We start from the raw sequence: 23661 nt of genomic DNA, 5'->3' as shown, positions 1-23661 counted from the left end.
CGGTCAGACCTGAGAAGGGAGGCCCTCTCTTCCCCACCCTTCTTATCTGTGCCATGGCTACCTTCTTAGATACCGCTAAGCCTCCTGGTGCCCAACGGCCCCAGCAGGCTGGTCAGACTCAGTGTCTCAGTCAAGTTTCTTGGCTGCCGAGGCCTGAAATCTTCAGGGCCTTTGAGTAACGTTCTGCCCTTGAGCAGGTTCACAGACTGGCTGGTCCTCTGGGAGACGGGCCTCTCCCTGGCTCTTCAGAACCTCCTTGCAGCTTCCCCTCTTCTAGCTCTCTGCCTTGCCCGGAGTCCTGTGATGAGATGAGGGGAGGGATTGAGAAGTACCAGCGTGGGGCTGGGGCTGGGGCTGGGGCTGGGGCTGGGTGGTGCAGGTCTGTGTGGAGGAAGCAGAGGTTGCAGGGACTGCTTTGGCCTGAGAGTGTCCTGGACTCGGCCTGGGAGCTCAGCGGGTGGTTAGTTGATTGACACAGGTGTGATCACGTTCTAGGATGGTTTTGGGGTTTGAGTGGCAGCTTCCCATCTGGTGCACAAAGACCACAGATGCAAGCACTTAGGAAGCCTCAGTTTGGAGGCCTTCCTAGCCCGGGGGGCTCCACATGCAGCGGGGCGTTCTTGATCTGGGCTGTCGAAGCACCATACCTGCCCAGTCATCTCATTTAACCCTCATAATGGTCCTCTGATGTGCGCATGCTTCTTTATTACCACCATCTTTTAGGTGAGAAAACTAGAAGCATAAATAAAGTAGGCATTGCTGCCGGCTCCTGCAGTAAGTGGCAGTCACAGCATCTAGCCAAACTGCTTGATGCCTGATCTCTGCTCAGGCCGCCTGGATCTGCATTCCTGCAAACCCCCAGCTCTCACTCCATGTGAGCACACTCCACACTGGCTCGGCAGATACTGAGAGGCAGATTCTGCTGCTCTCGCCTTCATTGTGGCCTCCTTATCCATGCTGATATGGCTTGGCTGTGTCCCCACCCAGGTTTCACTTTGAATTGTAATAATTGCCACGTGCCAAGGGCTGGGCCAGGTGGAGATTATTGAAGGGAGATGGTTTCCTCCATGCTGTTCTCGTGGTAGTAAGTTTCATGAGATGTGATGGTTTTATAAAGGGGAGTTCCCTGTACATGCTCTCTTTCCTGCCACCATGTAGGATGTGACTTTGTTCCTCCTTTGCCCTCTGCCATAATTGTGAGGCCTCCCCAGCCATGTGGAACTGTGAGTCCATTAAAACTCTTTCCTTTATAAATTACCTAGTCTTGAGTATGTCTCTATTAGCAGCGTGAGAACAGGCTAATACACCTGCCCGTGGCCTCTCCAGCCAGCTCTGACCTACCAGGGCAGACAACGGGACAGTGATGAACCTGTTCATTCACGTGAGGCCTTGGAGGCTTCCCCCCGGCACAGTGGGGTACACCTCAGAATCTTAGCATGGCTGCGGGGGTGGTTTAGGCAGGGGCTCCCTCCCTGCTGCCCACAGATGCCCCTGCCCTGCGCGAGCATGACTACTGCTAGTTTGTGTAATGAGCTGCAGCAGAGCGCACTCAGAAGCAGCAGAGCAGAGCCCCTCAAGCATGGGCCGTGCCTCTCTCACTCTAACCTCAGAGCCTCTGTTCACTTCAAAGGGTGGCCTCGGGTGTCCTTTCCTTCATGGCTCCTTGGACCTTGGATGTTCTTCCATTGTGACGCCACTCAATTTGCGGGTCCATTTTCCCCAGGGGCCCATGCCCCTCTTGGGGACAGAGGCGGAGTCTTGTTTTCCTGTGTCTGTGCACACAGCATGCTCACAGGGCACCATGGGCATCCTCTGAGGGTTTGTTGACCCTCACTCCTCTTCTGGAGTTGGTTGATGCTTCAGTTCTATGATGGTCTTTGAACCTCCTCAGGTACATAAAACTCTTCACAAAGTTGCCCACTTCTCAACGGTTTCCCCGTTAGAGGCCCAAACGTGAACATGGCTTTGCCTTCTCTTGAGCTTGCTCTCTAGAGTTCTTGAGGCTCTGGGTCTTACCTGTGCCCAGATACACCACTTCGTGAGGGGCCAGGACGCAGGCGATATGTGTCTCATGCTCAGGTGGTTTTTTTCAGGGGCTGCAGAACAGAAACTGTCATTCCTCGTGGCCCTTCGTACTTCTCACATTTCTTGGGCCTCCTTCTGCCACTGGTCCGCAGCAGCTTAAAGGCGTTGCCGTTTTCAGTTCAGAAGTGTGTCTAGGACCCTTAATAGATACCCATTCTCCCGGGAGTGGAGCGTGTCGGTCCACTCCAGTCCCATTCTCTTGTGACTGTCCCATGTCAGTGAGCAGCATGAACACCGTGCGCGCAAGTGGCCTGTGTTCAAATCTTTCCTGGGTTCATGACCTGGAGAAAGCCTGTAGCCTTTTGGTCTCGTTTGATCTTCAACACAGAGAGTCACAGTCATCCTCTAGTGCCTCCGTCCCCCAACCACACACGGAGACACAGCCTCCCTTCACTGCACTGCGCTGGCTGCAGAATGGAAGCCTGACAATGGTAGTTGAAGAAGTGGCATTTTACTAATTGTTTCCTGTACATTTTACTCTATAAAATATAGAAACAATCTTCTAACACTTTCCTGTTGGTCCCTAGTCCCTGTTCTTTGCATCAGTGTCCTCACCTATTTTATCTGTTTATTCAGAAATTAATAAGTAAATGTCATTTGTATTTGAGATTGCCTGGTGGATTCCTCCTGACGTGGCTACCCATGGAGGGCAATAAGGGAGGGGTCATGTCTGCTTTCCATGACTTCCTGGGTATAATAAGATCAGCACCACTGACACCTAAAGTTGTATCATGTTGAATTATTTAGGACTTTCTTGGTTGCAAGTGACAGAAACCCAACTCAAAGTATTTTAAACGTAAAAAGAATTTATTGGCTCATGAAATCAAAGAAAGGCTTAATAGTGTGGCAAAGGAGGTAGGAAGAGCAAATATTTTCATCCTCATTTTACACAAGAGAGAGGAGAGGGCAGAATTAGATATTAAAAGAATGGTCCATGGTGATCCAGGCTTAGCAACAGCCAGGACCTGGGTCACCCAAAGAGTGTGTGCAGTTTCTTATTCAGAACTCTTTAGACTGTTACAATAAGAAAGAAAAGCAGGAGAGGGGTGGTTATTGCCTTGGAGCATCCAAAGAAGTCTTGCCCATTCCAGCGACCCAGCCTTTGGAACCGCAGTGCTGTGCAGATGAAACCCACCTGGATATAGGGTGTATGTCATGGGCTCTCACCCACAAGGCTTCTCTGGGCAAAATATTCACATGCACTTTTAAGGGGGTCGGGGAATCCACTGAAACCTGTCTGGGGTTCCTAAGTGAAGCCCTTCTTCTAGAAAAATGTCTAGCTCATTGTGCAGCTAGCCTCTGGGATAGTATTGAGAGCAGAGCTTTTCAGAATGGGTAGAGTTTTAGGTTCATGCCCCAGGGCACCGATGTGTGACAGATGGAGGCTGGGTGTGGGGTGCCAGGGCTCAGCGGCAGCTTCCAGAAATTCTCTGTTTACTTTTATTATCTATGATTTTATATTAGAACTTCGGCTAAGGTATTGTTTTTGAAAGGATCTCTGCTGATTAAAAAAATAATAAATTAAAAGAAAAGTTAGAAGACCACAAATTTAAGCATGGGTGAGCCTGCCCACCCCCCACTTTCCTTTCTGAAACAGGTCAACTTCTCTGAATAGCTGTGCAACCTAGAGATTCCAGGAATTCTAGAAACATTACCTATTTACTTCTGCTTGGACGTGACCCACACATCCTGCGCACGTGGAGAGAGACCTTGGTAGGCTAACTTCTTAGAAAAAAAAAACATGAAAAACCATGACCCCCAGCAGGAGGAAGCCGCTGCTGTTAAGACAAGCTTATTGTCAGAGGAGCTGTGCTTGGGATTTTTCTGGTCCTTTAACCAAGTGCTGTGGTTCCTTTGTACTGTTCACTCCTTGGGACGTCTCCCCAGGCTGGGGCTAGAGATGGTGGGAGTCTGCAAAGTCCTGAACTGGCAGGGTCTGGACTTGGCCTGAGGGTCTGCCCTACCTCCATGGGGCTAATGCTCTCTGGGTGTGCCCAGGGAGTGACAGAAACCTGGTGTAATCAATATAGAAGCTTGTGAAGAAGAGGAGGGGGACCGTAGTTTCTAAGAGGCCAGGGCAGAGTGGATATCCAGGCACTGTAGGGGCAGACAGATGATCAGCTGGGAGGGAGCAGGGTTGGAGCTGCAGGGTCTGCCTGGTGAGGAGCCTGGTTTTCCCTGGCCTGGGCTAGGATCCCCACCACTGTACGGCCTCACCGCTTCCTTGCAAAGACAAGCGTTTAGTGTGGTTGTTTTTAACAAAGCAGGAGGAAGACTTTCTTGTGTCTGTATAATGCTTTCTTCCTTTTCAAAAAGCTGCCGTATGGGAGAGAGAAAGATAATAGAGCTAGAGATAGTTAGGCTTGGATGATTTCTATCAGACCTAGATTCGTGGTCAGGGGTCAGAGGTCAAAGATCATGAGCCTGTCAGGAAGATTTTCCTTGAAGGTTAAGTGGGCATTGGATTTTATGAAAGTGTAGGCCATGGAATTGAGCTCTGCGGGGCACTTCAAAACCTCATTGGGGCAGGGGCAGCAGCCAGGGGACCCCCTCCACCACCACCACCACCACCACTCCCCAGCCTGTGGAGTGAAGGGCAGGGTGGGCTTGATGGCCAGGGATACCCCTTTCTGGAGAGAAGGGAGGCGAGCAGGCAAGCTTGCCAAAAGGGCTGTGGCCAGGGTCATCTCTGGGGTTACAGCAAGGACATGCCAGGCAGACACGGGAGGCTGTCTGAACCAGTGCCTGCCAGATACCAGCTCTCCCACCTCTGGGCCTGGGGGGAAGCATAGTGGTCACTGGGAGTGACTGCCTGTCTCTGAGTACAGAAATGAGGCTGGACAGGGAAGGACTTACTCTTGTCCCCTCCCCCTCGCTTCTAGAGGCCTGGGGGCATGGCTGAGCACCATGGGGTCTATGGTGGAGGGGAGAGAGCTCTCTGATGCTCCCAGGGGGTTGGCCTCCCATCTCTGCCCTGGTACTGTAGGCCATGTGACATCGCCATTGGGACCGTGTGCCTTGGAGATGGAAGACACAGGCTTCCTGCTAACTGGTCGGGCCCCTGTGGGCAACTTCTTTGACCTCACTAAGCTTTCTCTTCCTGTTCCATAAAAATGGGCTGGAAATACAGTGGAATTACCTGGTGAGCTTTCAACATATACAAATTCAAATCTCAAATTCAAATTCAAATTTTGGCAAAGGAAATAGACTCAGAAAAATATCCCTTCCCAGCCTGGGTAATTTTGCCCACCGCTCTGCCTGGGTTAGTTTCCCGGGGCCGCCATAACGAAGGACCACAAACTGGGTGGCTTAGAATGGAAACTTCTTGCCTCACTGTTCTGGAAGCAGAATTCCAACATCAAGGTGTCGGCAGGGCCACACCCACCCTAAGATGCTACGGAAGGACCATTGCTTCCTTCCAGCTTCTAATGGCCCCTCAGCTTCTTGCAGTGTCTCCCCACTCCTCACACGACCTTGTTTTTACAAGGACATGGGGCCCCACACATGCACACTCCAGTGTGTCCTCATCCTAACTTAATTACATCTGCAGTAGCCCTCTTTCCCAATCAGGCCACTCAGAGGAACCAGGGGTTAAGACTTCAGCATAAGAATTTGGAGGTCACACTTCAACCTATGATATCACCTAGGGGACCCTTGGCTGGGGAAGGAGGAACCATGGGAGACAGGCACAGGCCCCTCAGGGTGGGCTCATCTCGGCCCCATATGAGAACTGGCTAGAGACAACAACTTTTACACCAGAGGCCCCTGAGTGCATGCCGGCCACCTCGCCTGGCAGGCAGTGGTGGAGACAAGCCTTTTCCAGCCTCTGAAGGAATTGGGCTGTGCTGGACAACTGGTAACTCCACTGTGGTCTTCAGGGAAGCACGGGTAATGGAGATGTCCACGGGCACAGCCCGACCGATTGCTGACGGCAACAGCAGTGCATCATCTCACAGTCTGGAGGCGTTGGCCGGGCCATGTGCCTTCTTCTGAGGCTCTAGGGGAGGAGCCTTCTGCACTTCTTCCCTGCTTCCCGTGGCTGCCAGCAATCCTTGGCGCTCCTGGGCTTGTGTCTGCCTCACTCTAAACACTGCCTCCATCTTCACATGGCCTTCTTCCCTCTGTGTCTCCTCATCTCCCTGTGTTCAAATTTCCTTCTTCCTATAAGGACACCCATCATTGGATTTAAGGCCGCACCAAATCCCATAGGACTTACTTCATCATAACTTGATTGTATCTGCAAAGATCCTATTTTCAAATAAAGTCACATTCACAGGTACATGGGATTAGGACTCCAACCAGTCTTTTTGGGGAACACAATTCTACCTCCTGCAGAGGGTGAGGAGGACTTTACAGATGGAGTCATGCCAGGCACTGTGGTCAGGAGCGCCAGCAACAGCCCTCAGAATGCCGGGGCTTCACCTCTGCCCAGAGTCCAGCCCATCTCCCGGCACTCAGCCCATGATGCTGCTGCCATTGGCCTGCCAGATTGAGGTTGTGGCGTGCCCTCTTCTCCTCTCTTGTGCCCCCGTTGAATGCCTTAGGGCTCCGCTCAACTATCACCCACTTGGCAGAGCCTTCCCTGATCCTTCTCCCAAGAAGTCCTCAGTCCTTCCTCTGGGCTGCCAGAGGTGCCCGTTCAACTTCAACTATCGCACATGGCATGTTATCTGCTTCCTCGTTTGTGTTCCCTTGAGCTCCCCTAGGCCTGGGACAGGTTCTTATTCTCATGTTGTTCTCCGTCCGATGTACTGCTGCATGGCGGGCCTTCTGCATTTGTCGAGTGAGAGAGAGCCACGGGTGGATGGATGGGGACATGGGTAGGTAGATGGATGTCAAGTGTTACCTGAACAGAGAGGTCTTCCCTGACCCCTCCACCACTGTCTCTCTCATCCCCTTGCCCTGTTGTGTTTTGCTCCATAGCAAAACATAGTTCTTTATCATATGATATACTTTGTTGCCTCTCTCCTTTCATTAGAAAGTGTGCTTTGTAAGAACAAGCATATTGCCTTTCTATTTCAGTATTGTATCCACAGTGCCTGAAACAACAATATTTATGAGATTGCAGGTGCATGGAGGGATGGGGGGTGGAGGCATGGATGGGTGGGTGGCTGGGAGTCTGTTGTCTAGGGAAGGCGTATCGCTCCTATCACAGTGTCAGCTGGTCACAGAGCTGCCCGGCACACATGCTTTCTGCTCACTGTTTGTTTTGCCCTCCCTTCCCATCCCCTCACCCCCAGATTCAAGAATTATTATGTTTTTATGGCTGTCATCACATGGCAAGGCCCTTGCACTCCCAGCTAGGATTAATAACTGTCTGAGGCTCATGTTCTGGGACCAGAGCTCTGCTGGGCCTGCCCTTAATCCCTCGGAAATACCCACCACACTGGGTTGTGAGATACCAGCCTCAGCCTGCCCTGGAATGGGCTGATTTTACATAACATGTTTTTGCAACCAGCAATAACATGCCACCCCTCAGTGTCGTGTCTTCCACAAGCACTGACCTCAGGACAGGAGTGTGTGTGCGCGTGTGTGTTCCACGTGTACTCTGCCGGCACTGCGTGTGGAAGGAGTTTTAGCTTCCCTCCCTCCCTGGAGAGGCTTGGTTTATATAATCTACTTGTCTCTCAGGCTCATTTAGTTACCGGAAGTGGTCAGACGTTAGACAGACGGGGAACTGCAGCCAGGTCTCAGAGCTCAGGGGAGAATGGTTCTCATGCAGAGAGGTTGGGGAAAAGCAGGCAGGGCCTGATAGTTCCTGTGTGCCACAGAGGCTCATCTGACTCAGGTAGACCAGACACACAAAAAGCCAGCTGGGAACCCCAAGGGCTGGTTCTCTCTTGTGGGGAGTGCAGGGGCTGGAGGGGATACTCATACCTGGACTGATGTCTACATGGGGCCCTTTCAAAGCGCGTAGTAGAAGGATTTGTTGAGCGAAGAATTAAAGCAAAGACCACTGTATGTGCTTCTAAAGGATGCATTTCCCATTTACCACTCAAGGGATCTATCCTTTCTAAAAAGCAAGGAGGGGGTCTTTGGTCTAAAGTCAGAATATTATCTCCCCTGACCAGGCCACCAGAAGCAACAACTTATACTTTTTCCAGATTTCAGGAACATATTGGACTGGACCTTCCTGTCATTGGGTGCCACTTGTCTTGGACATGCCACCTTTTCCAGCCCTATCTTAACAGATAATGTTTTAGGGCAGCTGTTTCTTTGAGATTAAATGGTGGGGGCCACTTTTCATTTGGACTGATCTTCTCTTCTTTTCCTCTTCCTTCTTTTCCTTGTCCTCCTCTTCCTTCTCCTTTCTTTCTTCCTCTTCCTCCTTCTCCTCTTCCTCATTCTCCTTTTTTTCTTCCTCTGAACACATGCCATTCCCTCTACCTGGAATATACTGCCCCCAGATATTTTTCACCTTTTTAATTGAGATATAATTTACATACCATGATCCTCACCCTTTCACAGTATCCATCTTAGTGGTTTTTAGTGTGTTCACGAGGTTGTGCAACCATCGCTACTGTCTAATTCTGGAATGTTGTTATCACCCCAAAAGAAACGCAGCATCCATTAGCAGTCATTCTTCATTCTCCCTCTTCCCAGTCCCTGACAACCACTAATCTACTTTCCATCTCTGCAGATATGCCTGTTCTGGACGTTTCTTAAAAACTGAAATCATATACTCTGTGGTCCTTTGTAACTAGCTTCTTTCCCTGAACTGATGTTTTCAAGGTTCATTCGTGTTGTAGTGTCGCTCAGAACCTCCTTCCCCTTTATGGCCATATAATATTCCATTGTATAGATGTACCACAATTTATTTATCCAGTCATCAGTGGATAGGCACTAGGTTGTTGCCATGTTTTGACTCTTATGAACAGTGCTGCCAAGACCACTCACATATTACCTTACCTCTCACCAATGACTTTAAAGAAGCTCTGCCAACCTGCGTGAGCTGCACATCTGGTGACAGGTGTATGGCTTAGTACAGACTTTCTCCTTTCTTCTGCTGGCCTCACACTTGCTGCCTGTTAACACCTAAGTGTTCTTGTTTTGGAAGAAGTGTAGGCAGTACCCTGAGTTGTATGTGTGTCTTGGTACCAGATACCATCTTGAGTTAGAAAAACAAGGTGGCTGATTTTGAGGGGTTCTCAATGGAGCTTGTGTCAACACAGTGCCCCCTATTGCATGCAGGAGGAGGTTCCCAGTGCCAGAAGTTCTATGTAAAAGGCCCCAGGGAAGGCAGCAAGGTTCATTCATTTATTCACCTGGATGCCACATTGAGGCTGAGGCTCCACGTGGCCTTATAGGTAGGACCAGCCCTCTATAGCCCTGGCCTGGATTGTTCCTGGAGAGGGAGGACCTCGGAGGGTGCAAGGCTTTGTTCTGTCACCTCTGTCACTTTGTTCCACTGATTTTTTGCCTCACTATAGTCTGCCAGCCTCAGGCCAAAAAGAGCGTAAAATAGAACCTCCCCCAGCACACCACCCTGGACCACCAGCACTGTGCAGATTCTCTCTTCCTTCCATGGCCTGAGCTTCCCATGCCCTCCCTCCCTGCCAATCACCTCCTGCTGGACTCTTTTTCCAAGGCTGGGGGCTCCATGAGGGCAGGTGCCTGTGCTGCCTTGTTTGTCCTGGCACACTCAGCCCTGAGCAGTGTGTCAGGATCACAGGAAAGATAACGATGATGATGATGATGACAATGATGATGATGATGGCATCGATGACAGTGATAATGACAATGAGGCTTACTATGTATCAGGCATTATCCTATGTTCTTTACATGTTTCTGAACTCATTTAATCCTCACAAGGATTCTAGCAGCCTGATGCTATTTATCTCCATTTTACAGATATGGAAACTGAGGCACATAGAGGTTAGGTCATCTACTCAGTCACACAGCCATCAAGAGGAAGAGCCAGGATCTGACATTCACAGTCTAACTCTAGAGCACAGGCCTCTAACCACTGTCATGGTTTATACACATATACTACACATATGGTTTATACACATATACTACATGTATATGAGTTGTTCTGGGATGGATGGATGGGTAGACACAGCGGACGTATCAGTGGCTTCATGAGAAGGCCTGAGTGGCCTGGTGTGCCCCATTGAGCCACACTGAGTCTTGGGACAAGGTTAGCTCCCCATGGCTGCTGCCTGTGTGCAGGTAAGGAGGCCAGGAAGTGGATTAAAGCCCAGGGTTGGAGGCCCAGACCGAGGAGGCTGGCACCCCCTAGGCTCGTGTTACACCAGGGGCTATGGCCAGTTCCCTCTGCCTGGCCTCAGAGCAGAGATCCTAGTCCCCGCTGCCGGAGCGAGGAGCCTCGGCTTCCTGTCCATTGTCTCCTTGGGGCACACCCAGCGTGTTCCTGAAGTGACCTGGAGAGGCAGGGAGGGAGGGAAGGAGGGAAGGGGGCCAGCCCAGAGCCTAGTGAGGGTGGGAGAGGGGAAATGAGAGGGGAAGACTTGGTGTTTTTCCTTATTTGTGTTTTGTATTAAAGAAAACAAATAATATCCTTTGAGAAAACCATTAAACAAAGCACATCCTAAGGCCCCAGAGGCCCATTGTGGCTGCCTGGAGCCCGGAATTCATTCATGCTTTCTTGGCTAGATTGTTGGAGGCAAGAGAGACAGGGGTGAGAGGAAAGGATTGTTATTAAAATATATTTTGAAATGTGTCACTCCCTCCCTGCACTCAATCCAGTCCAGGTCAAGTGGCCATAACTCCAAGGTCCCTGTGTCCTCCTGAGTCTGTTGTTCTCCCATTACCTCTCTGGGAAGCTCCCCAGAACTGGCCAGTCCCAGCACAGCCAGGGTGGTCAGTTTCAACCACGAGCTTGGGGGCTGAGCCCTGTGAAGGCGAAACAGTGAGACCCTCCTTTATGGAGGCTGAATCCAGAGGGCTGCATGTGCCCCACCACAGGGTGCGACCCACAGGACTGCAATCTCTAACTCACTGTGTGGCCACTCTGGGCCTTGGGCTCCCTGCCTGTAAGGTGGGGAGTGGGCAAAAATGGACCCCCTCTGACCGCTTTCCAGCAGCCTGGACCCTGTGTCTTCCCCTCATCAAGCGCATGCACAGGTCCCTGCAGGTGGGTAGGGATCACCCTCAGGCTGCAGGCTCTGCATCCAGGCTTGTACCCAGGTATCCCAGGTCGAAGCCAGTCCACTCTCTCCCACTTGACTCCAAGTCTAGGTACCCCCTACTCCACCCCAGGCTGCTCATAATGGAATGGTAGTGCATGGTGGTGTTCTCTGTCATGTCCACACCAGAACACACTTTTCTGTTGGAGGAGGGATGGGAAAAGGTAGGAAGAGCAGAGCTGGCCATCAACCCCGGTTGTACAAATAGCTCTGCCTGTGATTCTGCATTTGCAGGATCGGCCCTGGGTTGCAAGTCGAGGGCCTCTCTCCAACCTTGATGTAGATGTATAAATAGTTGCTGTCATGGTGACAATACACAAAATACTATCCTTAGAATTTTCCCCAGTTCCTCCTTTAAAGTTGAAAAAGAAGCCTGGGCAACAAAGTGAGACCCCATCTCTACAAAAAATCAAAAAATGAGCCAGGTGTGATGATGCATGCCTATGATACTGGCTACATGGGAGGCTGAGGCAGGAGAATTGCTTGAGCTCAGGAGGTCAAGGCTGCAGTGAGCCGTGTTTGTACCACAGTGCTCCAGCCTGGGTGACACAGCAAGACCCTGTCTCTAATAATAATAATAATAATAATAAATAATAATAATGTTGAAAAAGTAATTTAGCTATTTTCATGTTTTCCTAAATACTCCCTAGACTATATAGGGAAAGAAGATCTTGGGTAAAAATTTCACTGGGGGTGCCTGGACTAGGTTTAGGAGACAAATTTCCTCTTCACAGGGCTTAGGGCTTTCAGGTTTCACCTCCTTGGTCCTCTAGCAGCCCAGAGAAGAAGGTTAATGTTCCCATTTTGTTATGGAACTTGTGCTTAGAGAAGTAACTTGCCCTGGGATGCACAGCCAGTGAGCTGCAGAACCTGGCCCCAGCTCTGCTGCTCATTCTCTGCAAAACCTTGAACCAGCTTGTTCATCTTTCCAGATTTGAATGTCTCATCTGTAATTCAAGGACTTGGACATATTGGATTCTAAGGTCCTCATTGTCCCTACTGTTCTTTGATTCTGTAATTCCAGCATCATTGCCTGGTAGGAAGTTCATTGACTACTGTTTTTCCTTTTTCAGTCTGGATTTGGTGGTCAGAATCTAGTCTCTCCAAACTCTTGATGTCTTTCTGTCTTAGATGCTGGTGTACTTAGTGCAGTCCCAGAGGTGCTTTGCTCTCTTTCGGGAGTTACTAATGATCCCCTTCCTCCCCGCATGACACAGGGCTACCACCCGATGCCCCATGAAGTGGAGATCGCACACACCAAGAAGCTGTTCCGCAGGAGGAGAAATGATCGAAGGTAGGAGAGACTTCGTCATGAGCTTTGGGTTTTCCTTTCCTGCTTCTGTCATCTGTAGCAACATTAGCTTTGGCCTGCATTTTGCTTTTCCCAGTCACCAGCTGGTCCTGATGAGACGGGGTTGGTAGCATCGTGGGTTGGCTACTGGTTGGGGATTCCCCCATGGGCAGAGTGGCAGCTCCACTTCTCTCGTTGGCCTAGGGGTTGGCTCCCTTCAGGCGTTTGACCGAGAGCCCACCATCACCACTGCCTCTTCCTGGGGGTCAGGCAGTGCCCAGGCTTTGCAGTTCAGGAGGAATAATGCTTTTTCCACTGACCTCAAAGCAACAATAGTGCTCCTCAAAAAATAGGACTAGCTGGCTGTGTGTTTGGAGACATGGCCTCCAGGAGGCTCCTGGAGCTCACAAGTACAAGAGTATCTGTTTTCCTCCTCCCTGGTCACTGCGAGTTGTCCCTCATGCGTGCTGGCTCTGCTGTCACAGGCAACACAGAGATCAGCAATGGCACATGCTACTGCTCCCAAATTCCTGGGGGAACCCACTTAAACTAAGGCAGAAACTGGGATCTCCTGTGGAGCTCAGAGTCCTGGGTAACAATGGGGCCAGGAAAGGGGCAACGAGGTAGCCCTGGATAGGAACATGCAGCTGAAATTGAGCATCCTGAGAATGTGTGCGTTTATTTTCAAAAAGGCTTTCTTATAAGGGGAGAGCTTCAAGATATATTTTAAGTTAAAAACTTCAGGTGCAGAGCAATGTTTCTTATGTGTGCCCATTTATGCAAAAGGGGGAGTTAGAGTATATTTTTTGCTTGAACATGCATAAATTATTTCTGGATGGAAATACCAAAAAAAGGATGAACACAAAGGCTTATGCCTGAGGAATTAAAATGAGGTGTTCCTCTATAGGGAATGTATTCTTAGATAAAGATGACAGCTTTTGGTTCTACCTTTAATGAACAGAGAATGTTCTCCAAGGGCCAAGAAACAGCCGGTGGACATGCCTTGCTCAGAACCCTAGGATTGCCTGTACTCAGGCTGGCTAGCCACCTCCTTAGGCTGAGACCAGGGTCTTTGATCCTTCCCTACGCATGCACTCCCTGAGTAGGGATTGTTAGGTGGTGACTGCAACTCTCGGGGTGGATGTAGGCCTGGGTACCCAGACTGCCTTGTCATCCACTGATAGGTTAAGTGGATCTGAACACATTCACAGAGGATGGCAAAAGTATAAGTATCTTGGGAAGAAGGCAGGGTCCTGGCTTAGAAATCAGAACCACCAGACACTTTCTGTAGAAGCACCAGGCATCAAAAAGGAACACTGAACAGGGAGAGGTGGACCCAGTCCTGTTCCTGCCTTGACCAGAGTATAGTTTATTGCATCATGTGTGCTGCCTTTTTGCCGTGCAGCATCACAGAGGCAAATTCCTGGTTTCTGGGTTCCTGGTAGAGGGAAGAAGGAGGCAGCACCCCTCAAGAAGGAATAGGGTTCACAGGGGCCTTGGAGATGTCGGTGAGAACAAAGGCTTTATGTCCTCTGCCCTTGACTCTGTAGTCTCTGATGGCAGGGAAGACCCAGAGTGTGTGTCTGGGAGGTGTGGAGAGTCCCCCAGCTTCCTGATGAGAAGTTACCCTCTGCCCCACCTCTCCACGCCCAGGCAATGGCAGGCTGCCGCCCAGCATCCAAGTCAGCCTGCATGTCCATTTCTGGGCCAGGTCACCTCCCTCAGCAGGAAGACCCGGGACAGTGGCAGGCCTCCGGAAAGCAGCAGCGTGACCCAGGGATGTAGGAAGAGGAGCGTGGCATGCAACGGCTGGGAAGCCGAGCTTCCGCTGAGCCGCGCTCACATTCACCAATGCCCGGGTTAGGTCAGCACACCTCCCAAAGGATGTGGACAGGCCAGGGTCCAAAGTGAGGCAATAAAGATGATTAAAGGGGTGGAAAGTATGTCCTGTGAGGAGTGCTGGAGGGCTGGGGCCAGGGAAGAGGAGGCCGGAGGGAAGGAACATCGTGCCGTGAAACTCATGAAAGATTTATATGGAGACATGAGGGGCCGCTGCCTCCATGTCCACAGGGACCCAGACTAGAGGAAGTCAGCTTGGATGGAAGAACAGAATTTTCAGTTGGACCAAAGACAGACTGATGGAGCAAACATCTTGACCGTTTGGGGCAAGACTATGCAAGTCAGAGCAGCAGCCATGCCTGAACACGGAGCATGTGCTGGCTGGGGTGCCCCACTCGAATTCCCCTTCTGGATGCAGTAGAATCCATTACTCACTCACAGCCTGGAGCTGTCCTGGAGTTCCCAGGTGATGGGGACTTTCAGAAGAGCAGGCAGCCATATAATTTAAGGATCTTTTTGTCTACAAGCAGGGATCTCCTGAGTCCATTTTGGGAAATCATGGGATTCTGACATTCAAAGAGCAGCTGCAGAATGTTATCAGGTTGACCCCTAACCTTCCCAGCTAATGACCCATAGTAGTAGCCTTGCTAAGTGTCAAACCTACACGTTTGACCTTGGAAGTCCATACTTGTGTGCAGCACGTTCACCTTCCTAGTATTCTGGGCTTAAACCACACTGGGAGGGGCTTGCATTTCCTGGGTATGCATGGCGGCAAAGGGAGAAGTGACCAGAATCAGATTTGGTGGCCAAAGGGCACAGCCAGCATCTGTGCCAGCCTCTGATCTCCCCCCGACACGTGAAAGGAAGGGACCAGCTATATCCCCCCTGGTGGCTCGGTTCCTCTTCTTGGAATGGAGAGGAGTCTGTGGCTTTCCATCTTCCTGCAAAGTGGCTGGAGTTGGTGTCTGACAGTTGCAAACTCCAGGCAGCCTGGGCATATTGCTGAAGCTAGGAGTGTGCAATTTCCCATAGCCTGGAGCAGGGATTTTCAGATTGGGACCTAGAATCCTAGTCTTCATCGAAGTCTGTGTCATTTCCCAGTTGCAGCTGCACTGTCAGGGGTTTTATGTGCCTTGCTGTTTTTATTTTCCACTTGTTTGAGTCTGAGGCTGTTAGCAAGCTGAATAATATAGCAGTTTAGGGACATGCCCTGGAATTAGGAGCTGGATGGAAATCCCACCTCCTCTACTCACTCATGCTATGATCTTGCCAATTATGTCACTTCTTGAAAGCTCTGTCCCTTCTTCTATGAAATGGGTTCACTAGTCAGGGAACTGAAAGGACCTAATTCTTATAAAGCACCTAGAAACATGGTCTTAGTGCTGGCCCACTCTACAGGTCAGAGGGGGTCCTAGGTGCTCAGGAAGGCTTTCAAGGTAAGTGTGGAGCGCAGGTGTCTGCAGTGAGTGGGGAACTTTTGTCCTGTGATCATGGCAGCAAACCCAGAAAGCTTTGCCCTGCATTCCCTCCAGGGGCAGGCCGCCAGGATCAATTGTTCCTTCCCCTGGATCCACTTTTAAAGCCCTACCCACACTGTCAGAGGGGGCAGAGCCTGGGCTGGCAGGGAAAGAGGCCCCTTCAGAGTGGCCACCTCTGGACTCTGCTCCTGATGCCATGGGCTGCGTCTAGTAAGTTGTGGATATCTTTTTTCCATTTTGCAAAAAAAAAATTAAGCTCATGTACAGTTCAAAGGTTTCCTCCTTAAGAATGTTCTTGACATTTGAACAACTAGTAACCACTTGTTTGTTTTTGGAAGCTAAGAAAAGACAATTGCTGATTTCAGACAAAATTATGCATTTTGTGACACAAATGTGCTAAATGAGTGTTCCATGCATTCCTCAAAGAGCAGCATGCCTTCCGATGCTCTGGCCCCACACGAGTTGGAGGCCTGTTGTTTGGAACGAGGGCTGCTAAGGTTCGTCCCCCTCCCCTCAAAGCTTTCTGCCCAGAGCACACAGACCAGAAGAGCAAACTCCCTAGAGGGCCAGAGACCTGGCGCACTGCCCAAGTTGACCCTGAGTGAGGTCCCTCACCGCTGGGGAGGATATTTTCTCTCCCCACCACACCCTGGCTGCGTTTAAGAGATGAACACATTAAGGCAATGAATGGATGTTGTAGCCTGAGCTCCCTGGGAAGCAGGCTCTGGGACAGTGATTATCAGCCACCGCTTTTAAAGGATTGCCCTTGGTATCAATACTGGCAGAAGATCAGAAAAAGAAGCGGTATCGGCAGAGAGAAGTTGGGCTGCAGTGCAGTCTTAGAGAGTTCTGAGCCTGTAGGGAAGGTTTTGAAGTTGGGGTGACTCTTTAAGAGCTGTCCCAAGATGGGGTAAGGGGGCAGGCCTTGATACCCCCATGTCTGTTGGTCATCAGGCGGGGACTGCCCGAGGAAGGGAGCGTGACCTTGGGTAGGGCTGCGCTCTTTGCCCAGAGCAGTTGCCTTAGGGGTTGGCAGCTGAGGGCTGTCTGCACAGCACTTCTAGCAGCCGGGTGGCAGTGCCTCGCTCCTGAAGGGGATCTGGGCAGCGTATCGCATCAGACACCTCAGTGAAGCACTGTTCAGTTCTCCTACTGGGATTGGTTGGGCTGTACCCTGTGCCATATGCTGTGCTCCCCAGAACACCGGAAGTACAGGGTGTGGCCCCTGTTCTCCAGGGCCTGAGCTGTAGCTTGCACAATGGAGCCTTGACTCCAGAAGCAACCAGAATGCTATGCATGACTGTCAGGCATCCACGTGTTAACAGGGAGGAGGCTTAGAGAAAGCAGCCATCCTGGGAGATGCTCCAGAATGCTTCATGGTGGAGGTGGGGCTTGAACTACTAGTGCGACTTCCAGGAGGATTTGGGAGATGTGAGGGTGTTGGGATGAGAGGAGCGGCACTTGCTGCCTCTGTCCTGCAATTGACCATGACTCTGGCTTGGTGTCCTCTAAATGCTCCTCTGCAGCTAAGCAGGCTCTAGAGCCAGGGATTCCCCACATCCCCAGAAGTCGCCCCCACATGGCTCCCTAGAAACAGAGCCAGGTGGGTGGTGCTTACAGCAGCCACCACCCCCAACCGAACTACATAGAAGGGAAAAGCCCTTTGGAGCCTGCAGGCTCCAGATGATCCCGCCCGACTGTCAGCAATGTCAGTAGACCCTGCAGGCTCCAAAGCCTGGCCTCTTAACCATCAGCGGAGGTGGCTAATGGAGGCATTAGTGGTCCATCGCACCGTGCCTGTGCGGCCAGGGAGACAAGAGAGCCGTTCTACAAATTAATTTGTTTCATTAAGTGAGGTCTCAGAACGGTTAATTTACTCCATGTGCAAAGCAGATTGAAAGGAAGAAGAAAAAAACACCTTAGCCAGCCCAGTTAGCGTCAAATGGCTCTGCAGGACGAGAGGCAGGGGAGCGAGTCATCCACCTGGCGTGCGGAGTGGACCCCATGCTGGATGTTGCAGGGTGGCCGCAGCCTACAGCAGTGCTTGCTGCCTCTGTCCTGCAATTGACTGTGACTGTGGCTTGGTGTCCTCTAAATGTAGAACCAATTAAGAATTTGGGAGCCAGGCATGGTGGCTCGTGCCTGTAATTCCAGCACTTTGGGAGGCCGAGGCAGGCAGATCACCTGAGGTCGGGAGTTCGAGACCAGCCTGATCAACATGGAGAAACCCCATCTCTACTAAATACAAAATTAGCCGAGCGTGGTGGCGCATGGCTGTAATCCCAGCTACTTGGGAGGCTGAGGCAGGAGAAATCGCTTGAACCTGGGAGGCAGAGGTTGCGGTGAGCTGAGATCACGCCATTGCACTCCAGCCTGGGCAACAAGAGTGAAACTCTGTCTGGGGAAAAAAAAACCCAATAAAAAGAATTTTATCCCTCCCTTTCTTCCTCTGCCAATGTGAACCCAGACCCTAAGTGTCAGTCATCAGATTGGATTTTGCAAACTCTCTGTAACATCATCTAAGTCACTGATAAAAACAAGCAGGACATTTGGAGTTAGTGATGATGGGTATGGAGCTTTGTGAATAAACTAAAAAGCACTCAATTATATACTTTAAAGGAGTGAATTTTGTAGTGTGTGAATTATATCTGAATTTAAAAAAAATGTAAAGAATAAGGCAGGTCCCAGGATGAAGTGACGTGACAAACCCCTTGAAACACCCCTTCAAACTTTTTTTTCTTTTTAGCAACAGGGTCTTGCTGTGTCACCCAGGCTGGAGTGCAGTAGTGCAATAATAGCTCCTTACAGCCTTGAACTCCTGGCCTCAAGCACTCTTCCTGCCTCAGCCTCCTGAGTAGTTCTAGGGACTATAGGCACCCGCCACCACACCTGGCTAATTTCATTTTTATTGATTGATTGATTGGTAGCGATGGAGTCTTGCTACATTGCTCAGACTGGTCTCAAACTCCTGGCCTCAAGCAGTCCTCTGGCCTCAACCGCCCAAGTAGCTGGGATTATAGACACAAGCCACCATACCCAGCTACCTCTTCAACCTTGATGTTTTCAGGGTTCCCTAAATGTGTCAGGCTAGTAACTGTTTCAAAAAAGGACATAGATTTGGTCTGGCCATGACTTGGTCTGTGTGCACCTGTGCTAGCTATTCGTGGTCACCTTTTTTCTTCCAAACCATCTGTTTGGGAATCTCTCTTGGAGAAATGATATCTATATTTTTCCAATTTTTGAAAATTAGGCTGTATATACCTAGCTACAGTCTCTAACACATTTGTTGCATTAGTCAGAGTTTTCCAGAGAAACAGAACCGATAGGATATATTGAGAGGAAGACAGAGAGATTTATCATGGGAATTGGCTCATGAGATTATGGAGACCAAGAAGTCCCACAGTCTGCCATCTGCTGCAAGCTAGAGAACGGGGAAAGCCAGTGGTGTAATCAACCCAAGTCCAAAGGCCGAGAAGCAGGAGCATGTGGTATGAGGTTCACAGTGTGACCGTAAGCATACCGTATGTTACAGCATGGGATGTCCAAGGGCAGGAGAAGATGGATGTCGCCACTCAAGAAGAGGCAGTGAAGTCACCCCTCCTCTGCCTTTTGTTCTGTTTGGGCCCTTGGCAGATTGGATGGTGCCCGTCCACACTGGGAGAGCGATCTTTACTGAGTCTGCTGACTCAAAACATCCTCACAGACACACCTAGAATTAATGTCTTAACAGCTAACTGGGCACCCCCTAGCCCAGTCAGGTTGACATGAAATTAACCCTTATATCTGTTCTCCAGGATTCCTCAGACATGGTAAGGGGCCATTTATGACATCATGTAAAGATTTCTTTTACTCCAATCAATATCAATATCGCCCCATTCCCCGGGCATGAAGGTGAGCACTCAGAGCACCCATTGCTCTCCGTGATCTCTTCCAGGCCCTCAGCATCTGATAGATGCAGCAACTGCAGTTGCCTTTTCTGGGCTGGTACCTGTTCTCTTGTGGAAGGCAAACTTGTGGTTGGAGAAGTCTACTTTCTTTTTGCCACCTCTTAATTCTATGCTGTCTGCCCTATCAGTGGCCTCACGTGTCCCTCTGCCTTCTCACTCTCAATACGAAAATACGGTTCTAGAATTGTCTTTAATATTTTTAAGCCCCACTCCTTGACACTGCTGTGGCTTCTCTATCCAAGGCTTTGATGGTTGTCCATGACTACAGGAGGCCCCACATTCCTTTTCACATGTGGGCTTATAGGCAAGGGCTTTGGGGATACCAAGTGCCTCCCAACACCCCTCTCTTTAAGTCACAGCTGCTATCTGGAACTTGCTGCTCCTTTTAGCACCTCAGAACACTCTACCAGTCGTAGAGTCCCTCATCCTACAAAAATGAGCAGGTCCCCCAGATCTTGCCCACCAGGAACTGATGAGGAATTAACCTAGTCGGAGTCCTGTATGTATCCATCAGCTCATTCACATGAGTTGTTAAGTTAGCTCTTTTGGAAATGCAGTCCATCCTTATTACTCATTGATTCATATTTGCACATTCACCTACTTGTAAAACTTATTTCTAACACCACACTCAATACTCATGGTGTTTTTGCAGTCATTCATTGACACACACAGAGCAGTGAAAAATCTGAGTTGCTTGACCTGCAAGATCCCAATCGAGGCCAAAGTAACACTCTGCCTCCTTGTTTCAGCTCTCATACTATAAGCAAGCACCCTTCTCGTGGTTCTGTTTACTGCCATGTTTTTCACATTTTTGTGCTTTTCCTTGGTGAATTTGCTATTTTAAATGGCTCCTAAACATAGTACTGAAGTGCCGTCTACTGTTCTTTAGTGCAAGGAGGCTGTAATGTGCCTTCCAGAGAAAATGTGTGTGTTAGATAAGCATCACTCAGGCATAAGTTATAGCGCTGTTGGCCATGAGTTCAATGTTAATAAATCAACAATATGTATTAAATAAGGTGTCTTTAAACAAAAACACACGCAAAACGAGGTTATGTATTGATCCAGTGGTGAAAATGTTGTGACCAGAGGCTTGCAGGAACCTAACCCCGCATTTCCCCTAGGAGTAATAGTTCAGTGTTCACTAATTCAGTATTTGCAGCAACTTTATGGAATGCAACTACCATAAATAATGAGAAGCGATTGTATTTGTTCTTTAAAACAGAGCAGAGAGATGCTGAAGATAAAGAAGTATGTTGTAAGCAACAGGATCTTAGGTCTGAGTGATTTATCTTGTTCGTGTGTGGTGGTAGCATTGCTAGGGGATGAGATGGGGGCAGGGGGGACACTTCTTCCAGTGGTCATTGTCCTGCATGGTTTGACTGAGCCGATCACTGCTTCATTTGCACCATCCTGGGAGGCCACTGTCACTGGGGCCCTCACAGACAGCTCAGCCCTGCAGTGACTGTCATTGCCATCCTGTCATCCGGAGCCCAGGGACTGCGAGACAGATCTATGCTCACTTTGCCCACGGTTTGTCTTTCCATCCCAGCAAGGAAATTGCCCTCATTAAGTCCCTGCTAAAGATAGATAAGAAAATGGGACAGGCAAACCCCCACCTGGCAGGCAGCCCTGTCAGATTCTAAGCAAAATGAGTCAGATAAGAATTATTTTTAGGATCCTTCTCCTCCTCCCTCACGCCCACCCCCAAGCAGGCTCTCTCTTGAAAAGAAGAGCAGCTCATTTCTTCAAGCCAGATGTCCAGGTCCATGTTTGATTGAAATGGAGCCCCTGATACATCCCAGAGAAAACCCCACGCTTTGTACAAATCATGATGGTCCCAATAATCCTTTGCACAATGCAGCTGCCTCAGGCCCCACTCCTAGGCAGAAAAAGCTGCAGAGAGTGGCCCTGTCGAGGCTGGCCCACAACTCACCCATGAGGGATATACCTTCCCCCGATCCCCACACTCAGGACTTCCTCCCAGCATCACACTTCATGGGAATACAAGGCTCTGAGGGCCGTCTCCCACTGGGACCCACATCCACATGGGAGCCAAACAGTAAGAAAAGAGGTGGCCTGCAGCTCATTTTGGCAGAGCCCTGGAACCCCCTGTGCCCACCAGGCAGCAGGCATCTCCTAGTTCTGTGCCCACAGTTGGAGAGCAGAGCACTACTCTTTCTCGATCACGATAATCCCCTTTTCCCCAGCAATTAGAATTCTTCAGACCCCTTAAGCCCTAAATAGCAAAGAAGGGACACCCAATGACAAGAAAGGTGATTGAAGAGGACAAGGGGCACATGTCTAGTTGCCTGGAGGGCAGGAGGGCTGCTCCCTGAGAAACTGGCCCTGGAGAGATAAATGCTATTTCTCCAAGGTCTGCATCTAGGATGGGACGTAGAATGGACGCCTTGGGAACCAGCCACCCAAGCTGGTTTCATTACTCCTCCTCAGAGGTCTAGTCTCTTCTTCTGAAATGCTAGGCATTTGAGGATTGACTCACAAACACTAACGCCCAACCCTTCATTCCTCTCTGGAGCCCCAAGCAACCTGGCCTCTGGCACCAAGCCAGCCCAGCCAGCCCTGGGAACAGTGTGTCTGATGGGCAGCCCAGGCCCGGGGCGAGGCTCACTGGTTTCAAGACCAGCTCATCTCTCACCAGCCAGGGGATCTTGGGCCCTGGACAAACCATTCTTCATATGTCCGCAAGGACACCGTTGTGCAGCCTGCAGGGATGCCATTAGATGCCATGTGATGGGAGATACAAGGGAATTCCTGACCCTGTGTCCGGCTCTGAGTCTAACCTCAGAGAACATGCATCCCCTCTCTGTCCTGATACTCACTCCTGTGCGGGAAGGAAAGAACACTGGACCAAAAGGCATGGAATCTGGATTTCCATCCTTGTGGTGTGGTCCAGAGCAATTCTCTTACACTTTGAGGGCCCACAGTTTCTCACCTATAAAATGGGGCTGATTTCAGCTCTACAATGTATTAGATAGAGAGAGTGCAAGGATGAAGATGAAAAGGGACACATCTCGGGGATATTCCATTCCTTAACCATGGAATGGGAAAGACAGTTCTGAAAGACATGTTGGAGGCTGGCCAGGGCTTTCAGTGCAAATAACCAGTGTCCCATGTATCTTCAGCTCAGCCCATGTGCCCTGTCCAGAAGGTTTTAGAAAGACAGCCATGCCTGCTGCCCCTGTGTATGTTTTTACTTCCCCAGATCTGGCACCCGGTCGTACTAGGCTGAGCCTCATACTCCTGGCCCTGTGCCTTTTTTTTTTTTTTTTTTTTTTCGTGAGACAGGATCTCATTCTTGTCCAGGCTAGAGTGCAGTGGCACAGTTATAGCTCACGACAGCCTTGACCTGCTGGGCTCAAGTGATCCTCCCACCTCAGCCTCCCAAGTAGCTGGGACCACAGGCACATGCTGCCACACTTGGCTAAAGTTTTTATTTTTTGTTTTATAGAAAACAGGGTTTTGCCATATTCCCCAAGCTGGTCTTGAACCCCTGGCCTCAAGCAATCCTCTCACCTCAGCCTCCCACAGTGCTAGGATTAAGGGCACGAGCCACTGCACCCAGCCTGTCTGTCGTCTTGAGATCGTATGCTGTCCAGGACCACAAGACTCACAGGTTACCCAGCCGTACCCAGCTGTGCCTGTCGGCGCTCATAGGTGTAAGCACCCCGTACCCATCAGAACTCACAGGTGTGAGCACACGGCCATACCCATCAGTGCTCATAGGTGTAAGCACTTGGCTGTACTCATCGGTGTGGCAGGCTGTACATCCCACTGGGTCTGAGGGTCTTTTTTGCTAGACTCCCAGGCAAGCCTGGCCCACCCTCTGCCAAGCCTGGATGTTGCTCAGCAAT

At 50.2% G+C, this 23661-nt stretch overlaps 1 protein-coding gene across 9 annotated transcripts in view; it reads left to right on the top strand.

Moving 5' to 3' along the window:
• The window catches only part of CTIF (cap binding complex dependent translation initiation factor), a 394322-nt gene that overhangs the window by 171164 nt on the left and 199497 nt on the right, over window positions 1–23661 (top strand). For all 9 annotated transcript variants that reach the window (XM_030925884.1, XM_030925883.1, XM_010385880.2 and 6 more), the window contains one exon: window positions 12452–12528. In XM_030925884.1, coding sequence (XP_030781744.1) covers window positions 12452–12528 — 77 coding nt within the window. The remainder of the gene's footprint in view (window positions 1–12451; window positions 12529–23661) is intronic.

Source organism: Rhinopithecus roxellana, chromosome 21 (assembly GCF_007565055.1).
Source record: "Rhinopithecus roxellana isolate Shanxi Qingling chromosome 21, ASM756505v1, whole genome shotgun sequence".
Classification (NCBI taxonomy): Eukaryota; Metazoa; Chordata; class Mammalia; order Primates; family Cercopithecidae; genus Rhinopithecus; species Rhinopithecus roxellana.
Note: the sequence above shows the minus strand (reverse complement) of the source record. Positions and strands in the feature narration are given on the sequence as shown.